The following is a 15,629-nucleotide window of genomic DNA, read 5'->3' on the forward strand; positions in this document are numbered from 1 at the left end:
TATTTTCTAGCTATTACAAACCCTATAGGTCAGGAGTGGGCAGAAGATAAAATGGGGATCTGCTGCTGGATCTCTGGGTGACTTGAAGTAGATTAGCAAGGACTTCTGCCTCCCGGATGTCGAACCATAAAGACTGAAAAAGCTTCCTTCTTTCCCTAAAAGAGGGATCCCAGGGGGCGGGGAGGGGTAGAGAGAGGAGACAAAGGGGGGATTTTTATGGAAAGGGCTTGCGCTTGGCTTCCCTGCCAATGTCTTCAATGTGCTGTTCTGCTCTCCTCATTCAGATGGCCAGGGCTGGCTTGCTCCACTGTCCAGGAGCAAATGAACCTGACCTGGCAAAGTGTTTCTTCTGCTTAATAGAGTTGGAGGGTTGGGAGCCAGATCACGATCCCTGGTAAGACCCAAAGGGGTTCTCTGGCCTAACAATTGCCCAAGGTGAAAACGATTTGAAATACCAAGCGGGTTCCTGTCAAAAACGTACAACCTGCTCTTGGAGGTGGACACCAATGAGGAACAGGTCAAACGTGTTGTGATAAAATGGGTGAAAGATGTGGGACATAATATATATCGGTGACGGATTGGGAAAGGCTTTGGAAGTCAGATATGAAATTTACTCCATGTACTCTACTGAATTATATAACTATGATGTACCAGTGGTATCTAACCCCGGTTAAATTAGCAAAAATATATAGAACAAGATCTAATAAGAGTTGGAAATGTAAAGAAACAGAGGGTACGTTCAATCATATGTGGTGGAAATGTAAGGAGGTTAAAAAAATGGGAAATGATTTATAATGAAATGAAAAAAAAAGTTTAGAGTAACCTTTGTCTTAAAAACCATAAGTCTTTTTATTAGGTATTGTAGGAGAAAACACCGCTTCTTAAAGCTGAGGTTTAAGATTGCCATTGGCTCCAATTCAGCAGTAAAGGGCTCTGACCCCTAACTCAGGTGGGGAAGGGTTGGAAAAAATCTTGCCACTGGAACAACTGGTCCAAAGTAACAGGCGGCAACATTTTGTATACCATTGGTGCCCACCTAGCAGTTCGAAAGCACGTTAAAGTGCAAGTAGATAAATAGGTACCGCTCTGGCGGGAAGATAAACGGCGTTTCCGTGCGCTGCTCTGGTTTCACCAGAAGCGGCTTAGTCATGCTGGCCACATGACCCGGAAGCTGTACGCCGGCTCCCTCGGCCAGTAAAGCAAGATGAGCGCTGTAACCCCAGAGTCGTTCGCGACTGGACCTAATGGTCAGGGGTCCCTTTAATCGGTGAACTTGCTGTATTGGGGGATAAGGCAATGCAAAGCAAACTTACAAACCTCACATCACTTTCTTTTCATCTTTACAGTGCGGCAGATATCCCTTCAGAGTGGAGGGCAATAAAGTGTGGCATCCAGCTATGTCCTACTCAGAGGAGACCCACTGAAATTAATGGACCTAAGTTAGTTTTGCCTGTTAATTTCACCAGGTCATCTCCCACTGCCAACGATCCAAAGCTTTGCTAACTTTGCTCCTGCAGATCAAAGACAGCATATGAATTCCAGCACTCCTACATACCTGAGGCCTTACTTAAGAGCAGCTGGCAGGCTGCCCACTTTCACTGCTGTAATCATGTCATGTAGTTTCTATTTTTAGCATATTGCAAGACTAACCTTCAAGTTGTACCAAACAGAAAAATAAATCAGAAGACCATTTGTCACATACTTATCTGTAAGGGTGAGGCAGCAGTAGCTCAGAATAAGACATTTCAGACAACTCTGCACATTAAAGTCAGCTTCCGTAATTTTGAAATGAGGTGGGCAAGGGCAAGTGGAATGTATCATTATTAATTACATTTGTATACTGCCCTATACACGCAGGTGTTCACAATATAAAATCACATAATAAAAACAAGAACAAGAACAACCCAATAACCCCTCTCTCCCCAACACATTTTAAGAGGGCATTGGATGTCAATCAGCTAAAGGCCTGGTTAAAGAGGAACATTTTTGCCTGGCACCTAAAAGTGTGTAATGGAAGTGCCAGCCAAAGAGACAAAAGATTGAAAAAGTGATGGATTTAACCCTGCCAGTTTGGTACTTTTTAAGCAAGAGGAACCTGGCAAACTTAGTGTTCATTACCCCTGCCCCCTGCCCCCCCCCCACCTTTTGTCTAAAAACTATGGCAGGACTCACTATAGTGGACCACATTTTAGCACAGGCTACAATAGAGGCGGCAAGCGGACAATTGTGTGCGTGTGTGCGCGCATGGGGTGTTGCATCACAATATCACAACCCATGTCTTAAGGTGGGGTAGCCATACATCCGGATCTTGCCAGGATACCAATGACAGAATTAGCATCCAGGGGAGAATTTCAAGAAATCAGCAAAATGTCTGGATTTTTTGAAATTTTCCCCAAGAAAGCTCAACAACTTTTTGTGTCCGGATTTTTACTTCTTGAAATATGGAAACCCTATCTGAAGGCAGATGAAACTAACATGATTGTGTCACACATGCAACAGGACCTTCAAAACTTCTGACTCTGCCTGCACCAGTGTCCTGGCGCATGAGTTGACCACACTTACTTTGTCAGGTCTTAAGCAGCGAATGATGAGCATCCTTTGGAACTCCCCCATTTTATCTTGCCACTCCTCAGGAAATGCCTCGTGATGAGGTTCCTGCAAGCAAAACACAAACACTATGATTGGCTTCTCTTGTCCTTGATCTCCGGAACTGCAGTTCATGCAGAATTCTGCTGTCAGGCCTCCTCCCCCTCATGGCAGTAGATAAGCAGAACAAAGGAAAATGAGTCTTCTTACCAATTAGAAACTTTAATAATCACAGCGAGAGAATAAAAAACATGTGTCCTAGAAATGGCAGTGCTCCCGATTAAGGCTCACACACCCTTCCGTCCCTATTAACCTACAACACTCCTACATCTTGTAATCTGAGTTTGTACCCTCTGTGCTTTCTGTTCTGCCACTTTCTCAGCTCTTCTTGACCTTGGGCTAAGTGGAGGAATGCTGTCCAGAGACAGTGAATCTGCTAGCCCTCTCTCTCCCTCAGTGTTTCTTCTTCTAGCTGTTCCCCATCTTTAGGAGAACCTGCCCCCACAAATTCATAGCAATACAATTGAATGCAGAAAAATAAAAATTTACTGGAATGTACATTTCTGAAGGAACTTTTTTTTAAGGGAACAATATTACTTGTAGTAATGTTCTCTTCCCTCCAAGATGTATCATCTAAACCCATCTGCTTATGAAACTTGCAAACGGCTCACCCCCGCATTCCTGGTTATTTCAAAAGATACATCTTCCTTTGACAGGATATACAACAACAACAACAACAACAACAACAACAACAACAACAACGGCACAGTCAATATTTGTTCTGAGCAGCTAGCAGCTAGTAATAAGGGTTAAGTGAAGGTGGGAAACAAACCAAACTGTCATAGACGTTTTTCCACCCGTCCTTCAAGCGCATAAATTCCTTCCGAATGGTTCTAAAAGCTGGCAAGTCATCAAGGCGGCAGACTTCATCCCACGATTTCGTGGGAAGCCAAGGGCAAGGGTTAGAGTAGGGATTGTCCAGGCCGATGCCTCCCGTGAGCAAAAACTTCCACTCGGACTCATCAATCTGCAGTGAATTAAGACAAAATGAACATGCAGTGTTAAGGACTTGGGAACTTGAGCGAACAGGTCGGCATTAGGGACACCCATGCCTCGAGAGCCACATCACCAGTAAGGGGCCCGTTGCTGACCCTCATAGCCCCCTGAACCTTCACTTTCCTGTTTGGATTGCAGCCTGTACTCTTGCCCTCTGCAAACCTGGAAGCAATGAGGCAGGGTAGCAGCCTTTACTCCTTGACTTCCTTCTGGGCAATGTAGCCAATTGAGTTCGGGAACGGGAGCCACAAGGGCAAAAGAACAGAAAATGGGGGGGGGGTGGCAATGAAAGGTAAAAGGTAAAGGACCCCTGGATGGTTAAGTCCAGTCAAAGGTGACTATGGGGTTGCAGCACTCATCTCACTTTCACGCCGAGGGAGCCGGCGTTTGTCCACAGACAGCTTTCCGGGTCATGTGGCCAGCAGGACTAAACCGCTTCTGGCGCAACGGAACACCATGACAGAAACCAGAGCACACGGAAACTCTGTTTACCTTCCCACCACAGCGGTACCTATTTATCTACTTGCACTGGCGTGCTTTTGAACTGCTAGGTTGGCAAGAGCTGGGTCAGAGCAACAGGAGCTCACCCTGTCACGGGGATTCAAACTGTCGACCTTCTGATCAGCAAGCCCAAGAGGCTCAGTGGTTTAGGCCACAGCGTCTCCTGCATCTCCAAGGCAATGAAATGCATGTTGCCTACAGATCACCCAAAGTCTGGAGCTGACATTTACCAAGTCACCCAGTGCTGTTTTTTCCGGAAAAAAGTGGAGGGGGGCACACCATGAAGTCTGTTTGCTTGTCTGTCTGTCTGTCTGTCTGTCTGTTGCGGGCCCAGTCGCAGTGCCCCCATCCCAGGCAGTGGCTAAATGTAAGATGTGATTAATAAACTCAAGCAAATGATCTGCATTAGAAATTGCCACAACTTTATTGATTGCAGATATAGGTGGGGTTTTTTGGCTCAGGCGTTGGGTGTATATCCATTCCAGCCCCGCCAGACAGAAAAATAATAATTATTTAATTGTTTAAAAGGTAAAGGAACTCAGTTCCCCCAAGTTCCTGCTCAAAACAAAAAACCTCCCGCACATGAACACCTCTGCCATGCTAACTTTGTGGATCAGCTCTGCAATGGCAGGGTGGCAGTCACTATCCCGTAAGGCCTCCCCTAGTGTAAGCTACTAGGTTACTGCTTGGCTCTTCCTCCAGCTGTCCCAGAGCCAACTGGGGAAAGCTGCCAAACCCTATACATGTAAACAGCAGGGAAAATGCATGCTATACCAGGAATCAACAAGGAAGGAGAATCCACCACCTCCTGAGGGAATCAGTAGCCAACAGGGCTATGTACCACATCCCAGTCAAAGAACAATTTTAACAGGCGTCCCTGTCCACTTCCTATTGACCAGAGGACAAGCTGATCCCAATCTCACCAGCTTCAGGAAAGGCCATGCCTCTCAAACATGGGGGCTGGCCCTGGTCTGAACAATTGCACTGAGCTGCCCAACCTCAGTTGTCTGCTTGGGGACCCGCTTGCCTCCAGGCCGCCAGATCTGACCGCATGGTGATGTTAGTAGGATGTTCCCACGAAGGAGAGGAGATGGAGCAGAATGGAAGAGGCATTTGCGGACCCGCCAACAGATTAGCAGATTTATGGTGTATGTGGGGCACCATACAGAGTCATTTGCCTAGTGGCACTAACCATTTTATCATGCTTCAAGAGGTTCACGTTCAGGCAGAAGGAGAAGAGCAGCTTGTCCTTTTCAAAGAGAGAACGGCAGATGTTGACATATAGGGAGTAAGTGAAATGGTCTTTGAGGATCCTCAGCCTGCAAGAGAGAAAAAGAGAGAAGGTTGGGGAAACCCAAATGAATCTCACTTTGCAACCAGCCACTGAATAAACTCAATTACAAACCGCTTAGATTTCAGTTACGGGTGTGCTGCTGCTGGATCTCGTAGGCAGTCTGTTTTAGCCTCGCCTCCTGACTAACGCAAAACACAAAACACTTGTCAGCCTTTTGCAAAGGTTTCGTGGAGTGCATTAGCCGTGAAATACAAGCAGCGTTTTTGCCTCTTGCTGACACACAAGGAAATACAGCATAGGAAAAGCTGTGTTCTTTACACATCAGAAGGTCACATGCATGCCCTTTTGTATCACATCCCGTTTTCCCTGCTTCACAACTGTAGGCTTCCTTTCTTTTTAACCTCTATCCAGCCTCCATAGGGCTGCACACACTCAGCAAATTCTTGCTCCTGCAAGATCCACTGCTTGCGTTATGTTGCTAAGAGCCACAGCACATTCTTTATGTTAGAAATTTCACAAATGACCCCTAAATCATTGGTATGTGGATGCAGAGTGAGCGTAGTCAACCAGTGGAATCATGACCATGTCTGAAGGTTCAGGAAGACTTAAGGTCAGGATTATAACACAGAGAGGGCATCAAAGGACGATTCTGGAACCGAATCTCAATCTTTGAGCTATTCACAGAATTGTAGAGTTGGAAGGGACTTTGAGAGTCCTCCAGCCCAGCCCCCTGGAATGCAGGAATCTCAACTAAAGCATCCATGACAGATGGCCATCTAACCTCTGCTTAAAAACCTCCAAGGAAGGAGAATCCATCACCTCCTCCTGAGGGAATCAGTAGCCAACCCAAGACATGGCCATCCGAAGGTGCAAAGACAGAAGGAGTGTGTTATGGTACACCTAGAAGAACAAGGGTCAATCCTATATTCTTGCTTGAACCCACCTAGCTGCCCAGTTCAGTTGACTAGGGACAAAATTACCCCAAGGCATACATCTCTCCGCCTCCCCAAATCTCCTTCTCTCTCCATAGATGGGTATTTACTGCAATGAGCAGGAGAAGGATGCTATCTCATATTCTGGAAATGACATGCAGAGCATTGCCAAAAGGGTTGTGCAGCCTTCACCTGAAGACAGGTGTGGGCATTCTTCTCCTGTTATTGCATCCTCGGAAATCCCTCTGTGCCTTTGCAAAACAACCCAAGCAGTGTCCCTGATTATTACAACAGCACCCTTATCTCGTTGCCGTCACCAGCAGCACAGCTGGCCCGCCTCAAGTGTCAACAGAGCAAAATGTTAAATGATGGAGCTCCAAATGGCTGGCAAAACAACAGGGCATAAAACAAGCAAAGCACCCAGAAAGCACAACATGGGGGGAGCTGCAACCTGAACTTCCAAGCTCTCGTCTATTATTTATCGTTCTCAAGCTATAAATGAATATCACATAAAATCTGACACTGAACTCAATTTGCACAGTGCATTATTTTTTTAATGAGTTTCCCGTGAAGTCAACTTAAATGCAATGTCAAATTAACAGAAGGTACCAAAATTAGTCAAGCTAGCCTTGCCCAGTTTTCTCAAGCTTTGTTGTTTACAGCCTGATTTGACATTTATTCCATATATTGAATTTAATAAAGGAAGAAAACTGTGTGGGGCATTATCCTGTTTTGAAGACTATGAGTTTTCCAATCACTTCCATACTTGTTACCTAGGATGTACCAGGTAATGTTCTTGCATGGTTCTTAAAGGGGGGGGGCATCTTAGTTCTTTCAAAACACTGAATATTTTGTCCCCAATACTTTGAATTTCCATGTATGTTAGGTTTGTCTACAACAGCTGTTTCCCCCCACAATACAGTAATAAACAAACTTCTAAATCCCACTGCTTTCAATGGAAAAGTTAAGCACATGCATCATCCCCCTGAAATCAATGGGCATACTTAATTTTGGTTTGTATCCTGATTTTTTCAAGGTAAGATAAGACTTAATTGCCTGCAGCTAATAAGTAATAAGGTTGTGCCAGAACCTGAATAAATGTGAAAGGTAAAATTAAAGCATACAAGGATTTCACATACCTGTCTTGTAAAATTTCTGACTTCACAGAATTATCTATGGACATGATGAAAAGGTTGATGAACCAGGTTAGGGAATACTGGTACATGGGTTCAATATTGGCAAGATCAGCAATTGAAAAAAACAGAATCGACGAATGAACTGCAATGGGGCGGTAGCCCATTCGAGTGGCATCTATCTTCTTTTCAGTTGCTTCTGCTATAGCTTGCTTCTCTGAAATTTCATTAGCCAAAGCCTTAGAAGAAGACAATATCTTGATAGCAGTTTCGTCCTCTAAAATATTTCCTTCGGAAGATGAAAGAACTTCTAAAATTTTGTCCTCTATTTCTTTCAACTGTCTGTAATAAAAACCCAAATTATTCTGTTACGAAGGTCCGCGTCATGTGATTGATTATACGGGGTGGGGCTTAACCCCCCCCCAATATTTTATTCAAGTTGGCACCCCTGGCCTGCATAATTAGGCTTCCTCCACTCACCCTCCACACCTCCTCTAACTTGTTTTGGGGGTTCCCTCAACCCTTTTGAGCAGAGTGGGAAAAGTCTTGCTACCTGAGCGGACCTCGTTCTACAGGTGCAACAACTTAGCTGAATCCCATCCAATGTCTAGTTTGGCCCACGAATTGCTATAGCAGGCTGCATTTCATAATGAAACCAGTTAAATCATATTTTATTTTTATTTTTTGGAGTAGAAGGCAACTAAAATAGCTTGCCCCCAAACTATCAAAAGATGGGAGGAAGTGCAAACTTTGTGGTGGGAGGGGGGCATCTCTCTTGGGAGCTAGAAAACAAAGCAACAAAAAATAAACTTTATATGAAAGCACCTCCAATTCAATTTCAAGTGCCTGACATGAGTCATCGTTAGTCTGCTGATATGGGGGCAGACAAGTACTTAATCGTAGGTTTATTCTTTTATTATAGAGATTACTTTTTAAAGAAGTGGCTTTGGATGCTATGTGGATTGCATTTTCTTCTTTCGGCAGGAATGTCTTCTGGACTGTAATTCCACAACCCCCCCCCCCATCAGATAAATTGTCATTTAAAACTACTGTATTAAGAACAGGCTAAAAAGAGTCCCGATAGACAAACCGGAATTCCATTTGCTTCGGATAACATTTTCCTATTTCCCCCCAAAAAATAAAAGGAAAAAGGATCCTGTCGTTCCCCCCCTCGGTTTTACCGGGGGGGGGGGTATAAATAATCCCCTTTTCTTTATTTTGTTCTGAGTGGAGGCAAAGGGAAATGGGGAACACTTTCCAAAACTCTCTTTGCTCACAGACAATTCTGTCTATCTATCTATCTATCTATCCTTATTTAAACCATTGCTTTTTTTCTTAAAAAAAAACCATTTTAGGGGTACTCTCATTTTGACTCAAGAAAATCACCATTTTATAGTTCAAATCAGGAAAAATAAATACAATAAATGGACAAAAGTGCAAAGATTCGCAAATGTTTAGGGGTATGCATACCCCTGCGTACCCCCAGAAAAAAATCACTGGTTTAAACACACACACACACTCTCTCTCTCAATAATTAGATTTTTAAAAACCCACCAGGTAGTTTCCATAAAATGTAAAATATTCATGAGATCAACAGACTTTAAAAAAACAAGGAGACATAATAAATCAAAATATAGATAAAATCAACACTGCAAAAAAAAAAGTTCTAATAAATTTACATGTCTGGGTAGACTTGCCTAAACAAACAATTTTTAAAAGCAGTATCAATCTCATCACAAGATAGTGATGGCACACCCATTTCACAGTGATAAAAAAGGCCATGTGTCTGCAGTCTTTCTGCAATAAAGCATCATTTGTATAAGCCATATTCTGCAAATAACTTTTGCAACAGCTTTAACTAAGAGCATCCACAATTCGGTGCCTCCATATTCAACATTAGCCACCAGTCTCCCCTAATCCCTTCTGCTCAAACAGTTTTCTAGCTACTATAGTAAGATTTCGATACCTTTTGTTTTCAGCTCCTTGCAATATCAGGGCTTGCTTTTCTTCTTCGAGATCAGGTCTCTCCCTTGCGACAACAATCCCAAGAAGCTGATCTTGCATCCCCTCTGGGGTTATCATGAAGTTCAATAATGTTACCTGCGATTTTTTTTTTAAAAGAATTAAAAACCAAATCAAAACAGGGCTAGGTAAACCGTAAACCAATGCTAATCTAAAGCCCCTGAAATGTAGGCTGCGTGGACACCATAAATTTTAGACACATTAAGCGCAAACACCAAAATAATCCCGGAAACCAGAGTTCACCCCTCGCAGCACTATAATCACCCTTAGCAAACTACAGTTCCCAATATTCTTCCAGGGGTGTGTGCTTTAAATATATGGTGTATAAGCAGTGAAACACCTTCTACGGGAAACATTTGCCAGTTTTCACTGACTGAAAGCAGTAAAACACCTTTGATACGGTGAACATTTTTGCTCCAAGGATTAAGACCAGCCTCTCGCAACCTTGGGTCCACAGATGTTCTTGAAATACAACTCTCATCATCCTTGACCACAGCCATGCTGGCTAACAATTAGGGGTGCCAACTTGGGTTATGGGTGCCCAGGTTATGGGTGCCACCGGAAGTCAGGTTCCGAGGTCTCACAAGGCCTCGGACATGACTTCTGGTGGCTTGCAAGGCACGGGAAGTTGCATTGGAGGCCTTGCGGTATGGGTGCTGAACACCCTTAATTTTTTTTCTGCGGGTGCTCAGGCCCCCAGAGTCTCCTATAGGTGGCACCCCTGCTAGCAATGATGGGAGTTGTAGGCCAACAATATAAGGGGACGAAAGGTTGAGAAAGGCTGGATTGGACCATACCTGCCAAGTCCGGGACGTAAAGATCCGGGATTGGCAGCACGCGCATGACCGGAAGTTGTGTGACGCAACTTCCGGTGGCGCTTCGCCCTTCTATGGGCACCAGAAAATGGCGGCGCCAGCGTCACGCGACTTCCGGTCATGCGCGGAAGCGACTTCCGGCGCCAGCGCCGCCATTTTCTGGTGCCCATAGAAGGGCAAAGCGGCACCAGAAAAATGGCCGCCGGGCAGAAGCCGATTTAAGGGACAATACCGGGATTTTTCACTAAATGGGAGACCGCCGGGAAACGGTAAGAAAAAAGGGGTTTTCCCGGCGGAAACGGGATACTTGGCAGCTATGGATTGGACTATGAACGGTGTGTGCTGTTTTCATAATTCGTTTTTCATCTTCTTCTGTACTGAGCTAAAGTGAAAATTAATAATAATAATGCTATAAAAAAACAAAAGTAAAAGCAGCTGACCATACTATCATATGCAACCGCGAGGGAGAGGAAAAGCTGAATTCTATTACAGTGGTACCTCCAGTTGCAGACGGGATCCAGTTGCAGACGAGCTCCAGTCGGATCCCAAGGTTTCTGTGAGCGACCGCTTCTGCACATGTGTGAGCGGCGAAACACTTCTGAGTTTGCCGCTTTCGCAACCCGAAGGTTACGTTACCCGAGGGTAACATAAGCTGAGGTGCTACTGTATTGTGAACGGGATGTGAGCAATCTGCTTATTAAAGCAAAAGCAAACCGCTGCATGTCCCTGTGCAAACCACTCACTTTGACAGATGTTTCCGGGAGGTAGTGGGGGTTTCTCAGCTTGGTTGTAATATAAAAGCGAAAGTCGGGAGCATATTCAATGGTGGAATCCCCCAAACGGATGCAGATGCTGCCAGCCTGCTTGAACGTCTGCTTCAGCAGAAGTGGCTCAAGAATAGGGTCCAGTTCTTCACCAACGTTTTCCAACAGCACTTTGGTTACAACCAGAAAAAAAGATTTGGTTAATTATATATATATATATATATATATATATATATATATATATATATATATATATATATATATGTATGTATGTATATATGTATAAATGTAGGCATTGCGTGCGCAGAGGTCGCAGCCTTTCTCCGTAACCGCTGAACTGTAATGTAACAAATTTGGCCACAATGTTCCATGCCCATCAGTGAGGGATCTGGCATAATTTTTTTTCCAAAAAAGCAAACCTTTCATACCTAAAATAATAACAAAAAGTGGCGTCCAAATTAGACGTCAGCAGCAGAAGCTCTGAAGACTCCAGCAGCATCCGATAGAAAGACAGATCGCCCACCAGATGACATCACAAAATTCCACAGCAACCAACTGAAACAGGCCTTTTGCAGCAACAAGGCCCAACCAACTGAAAACAGGCCTTTTGCCAAGTGGAGGTAGGGGCCTGCCTGGGGGGGGATGGGGAGGCCGAATAGGGGGCAGGGATAGGTAATGGGTCAGAACAGGGTGGGGGGAGACACAGGGATGAAACCTGCCCTCTCCACAGTATCTCGCCTCAGCTTTGCAGACTAGGCTGAATAGATTTAGGGGTCTGCCTGGGTGGGGGATGGGGGGGCCGAATAGGCCGCAGCATAGAATAAACTGAATATGGGCCTTTTACAGGGCCGTGCCTTTGGGTAGAATAAATGTTATTTCACATAACACACGTGGGTAGGGGAGTCAGGGTTGGGATAGGGCAAAATGTTACAGAACACACGCATTGGGGGAATGATTGTGTGCAAAATGAACGGGTCACAGGGATAACTTGGGGGGGGGGAGTTGGACAGAGGAGAGGAGGGAAATCACAGGGGCAAGTGGGGGGGTTAGGGGGGTGGGGGAATCACACGGATAAGCCAGGGGGTGAGGGGAGGAGTGGGGGAATCACAGGGATACGTCATGGATCGGCACAGGGTAGGGGAAATCACACAAATAACCCACAGCAACGCGTGGCAGGGCCAGCTAGTGTGTTTATAATTTCTTTGTTCTTTTGTTTGATTTTGCATGGTTATGGATTTGTTTATTTTGCCCAACCCACCATTGGAATGTAGCCTCCAGGAAGGCTGGCAGGATTCAAATCTGGCCCTTGGGGCTGAAAGTGGTTCCTGCATAAAGGTTATTTATGTACGCTACTACTGCGGCCCATGTTTTGAGCAAGGTCCCAACCAAAGAATAATGGCAAAGAGGGCATGTGTTGCGGTGAGACCTGGAGACCGACACCCTGTGTTGTGGGTGGGTAAGATTGGTCAGCCACAACACCTGATTGGTAGGTCCCTCAATGTTGGGTTTAATCTGGCCAATGGGGCGCAGTCCAAAGGGATCAAGGGACCAAAAACCAAACCTAAAATTTGAGTCATTTGTGAATTTATTTAGGGGGGATGTTTCTGGGTCTGAACATGCAAATTAAGTTGACAGAATATGCACAATTCGCAGACTTAACCTATAGAATAAGAGAACAAGAAGAACATACGTTTAAAGAAGATTGGAAAATGTTTATTGAATATATGGGGAATAATTGTGTACTGCTGAAAATGCTGGCAGCATTAAGATAAATTCAACAGTGTGAACAAGTTTTGATGGATGCAATAATGGAATACTGAATGGTATCTTTTGTAAAATATGCAGAGATTTATGATATGTAAAATGAACCATGGGAAGAGAAGAAGCGAAGTCATTGATATCTTAAGGATGTAAAACGCTTACCGGGCGTGCCAAACTGGACACAGTTTTCGAGCGTTCTCACAAATTCTGTGTCGCTGAGTTTGATGACATGCAAGCTGTTTGCCTTTTCCATGTGCTTGACCCACTTGTTGGCTTGGCCCTGAGGATCGATCATGAGAGGCCATCTTCTCGCGTTTCTGGAGAGAAAGACATGGGAGCGCACAAACAAAATATTTCCAACTAAATATTTAAAAAACATTAAAACATCAGTCATTAAAAACTTCCCTAAACAGGGCTGCCTTCAGATGTCTTTTAAAAGTCAGATAGTTGTTTATTTCCTTGACATCTGATGGGAGGGCATTCCACAGGGCAGGCGCCACTACCGAGAAGGCCCTCTGCCTGGTTCCCTGTAACCTCATTTCTCGCAGTGAGGGAACGGCCAGAAGGCCCTCGGCGCTGGACCTCAGTGTCTGGGCAGAACGATGGGGGTGGAGATGCTCCTTCAGTTATCCAGGGCCAAAGCTGTTTAGGGCTTTAAAGGTCAGCACCAACACTTTGAACTGTGCTCAGAAACGTACTGGGAGCCAATGTAGATCTTTCAGGGCCGGTGTTATATGGTCTTGGCGGCCACTCCCAGTCACCAGTCTAGCTGCCGCATTCTGGATTACCGTAGTTGTAGTTTTTGTGTCACCTTCAAAGGTAGCCCCATGCAGAGTGCATTGCAGTAGTCCAAGCAAGAGATAACCAGAGCATGCACCACTCTGGCGAGACAGTCCGCGGGCAGGTAGGGTCTCAGCCTGTGTACCAGGAATATATTTTAGCCTGAAGGCCACATTCTCATTGGGAAAACCTTCCATGATAGAGTGGGGAAAGGCCACTGATGGGCACAATTCAGGGCAAAACAGTAGTTGGAATGTATGCCCTGAACTTTCTGAAAGTGGTAGCTGAAATGTTTCTCAGCGCTTCCCCCCCCCTTTTTTTTTTTTTACAGAAGAATGGAGGCCTTTTTCGGAGTACAGTTGTACCTTGGTTTTCGAACAGCTTAGTTCTTGAACGTTTTGGCTCCCGAATGCCACAAACCCAGAAGTGACTGTTCCCGTTTGCACACTATTTTTGGAAGCCTAATGTCCGCCAGGGCTTCCGATTGGCTGCAGGAGCCTCCTGCAGCCAATCGGAAGCCATGCTTTGGTTTTCAAACATTTTAGAAGTCAAACCAACTTCCGGAACGGATTCCGTTCAACTTCAAAGCTGCGGGTGTATTTGAAAAAAGTATTATAGTCAAATGAAATGGTGGGCAGGATTCGAGATAGGAGCATTGGATGAGAAATGATAAAGTAATTGTATCAGAGGGATTTTTGTACCAGGCAAGAGTTTGATATATAACTTAGTAGAAAAGGGTTTGAACAAATAAATCTGCGGAGATGGGAGTAGGAAATCAATAAATGAAACAATGTAATTATTTGATTTGAGGTCCATTTGTGAAACTTTGGGGAAATCAAATAAAAAATTGTAATATATATGAAAAAATGTTTCTCAGCCTCTGCTACCAAGCGGATCCCATCAGTTGGTGAGCGCCATTTACTTTGTCCCTTAATCATGTTACAAATACTTAATTGGCCACAATAACAAGCTATTGATTATTAGAAAGCACCCCCTGCATTTCACTGGAGTGAGTGGATGGATACTTTTTTTTAGTGCAAATGAATTCTTACTACTTTCTCAATAGGGATGATATGCTTGTCAAAACAAAGAGCCCATAAATTAATTATGAGTGAAGTAATTAATTTAAATTAAATCTGAACGAACCAACATTAATTCCTTTTCACACTTTGTTCATGCCCGTATCTCAAAACTTGGGCATGCAGCCCTCTGAGGTCTGGCCATGGGATAATGTGACCCTCAAACCAAAAAACACTTGGCACCCCTGGCTTAGAGTACAGTGGTACCCTGGTTCTCAAACTTAATCCGTTCCAGAAGTCTGTTCCAAAACCAAAGCATTCCAAAACCAAGCCGTGCTTTCCCATATAAAGCAATGCAAAATGGATTTATCCATTCCCGACTTTTTTAAACCACCCCTAAAACAGCAATTTAACATGGATTTTACTATCTAACGAGACCATTGATCCATAAAATGAAGGCAATAAACAATGTACTACAGTCACACAATCAATCAGTAGCTGAACTGGGTTCCACACGGTCACAAAAACAAAACAAAACAAACCCACGAAAACAAAAACCCAAAATAAATAGCAAAAACAAACAGACCTCCAAAAAAAGTTCGCAAACCGGAACACTTACTTCCAGGTTTGCGGTGTTTGGGTTCCAAGTTGTCTGAGTACCAAGGCCTTTGAGAACCAAGGTACCACTGTATTCCTTCTAGCAGTGGCTGATATTATATTTTTTAAAAAGCTTTAAAAAACTATTGAGATTGATGATGTCTGTCTAAAACATCTGTGACTTACGAGATAATAATGCCATTGTCAATGGAAAATGTGTCAGAAGGCAGCCCGGCAATATTCCAGGCTCGGATTTTAACCGGGTCTCCTAAAGTTGTCGTTAGAGAAAAGTCATCTGAGCAAGGGATGCCTCTTGCCTTCAATGTCAATATCCAGTCCCGTGCTTGATTCTGCAAGGGAAGGGTGCCA

The 15,629-nt window shown here is 44.3% G+C and overlaps 1 protein-coding gene across 2 annotated transcripts in view; it reads right to left on the reverse strand.

Moving 5' to 3' along the window:
* DNAH7 (dynein axonemal heavy chain 7) overlaps positions 1 to 15,629 on the reverse strand; it is a 129,826-nt gene that overhangs the window by 24,559 nt on the left and 89,638 nt on the right. For both annotated transcript variants that reach the window (XM_060281450.1, XM_060281453.1), the window contains 8 exons: positions 15,447 to 15,610; positions 13,027 to 13,181; positions 11,083 to 11,273; positions 9,469 to 9,602; positions 7,509 to 7,844; positions 5,336 to 5,462; positions 3,419 to 3,613; positions 2,563 to 2,655 (listed from right to left, as the gene is read on the reverse strand). In XM_060281450.1, coding sequence (XP_060137433.1) covers positions 2,563 to 2,655; positions 3,419 to 3,613; positions 5,336 to 5,462; positions 7,509 to 7,844; positions 9,469 to 9,602; positions 11,083 to 11,273; positions 13,027 to 13,181; positions 15,447 to 15,610 — 1,395 coding nt within the window. The remainder of the gene's footprint in view (positions 1 to 2,562; positions 2,656 to 3,418; positions 3,614 to 5,335; positions 5,463 to 7,508; positions 7,845 to 9,468; positions 9,603 to 11,082; positions 11,274 to 13,026; positions 13,182 to 15,446; positions 15,611 to 15,629) is intronic.

Source organism: Zootoca vivipara, chromosome 1 (genome assembly GCF_963506605.1).
Source record: "Zootoca vivipara chromosome 1, rZooViv1.1, whole genome shotgun sequence".
In the NCBI taxonomy this organism is placed as follows: domain Eukaryota; kingdom Metazoa; phylum Chordata; class Lepidosauria; order Squamata; family Lacertidae; genus Zootoca; species Zootoca vivipara.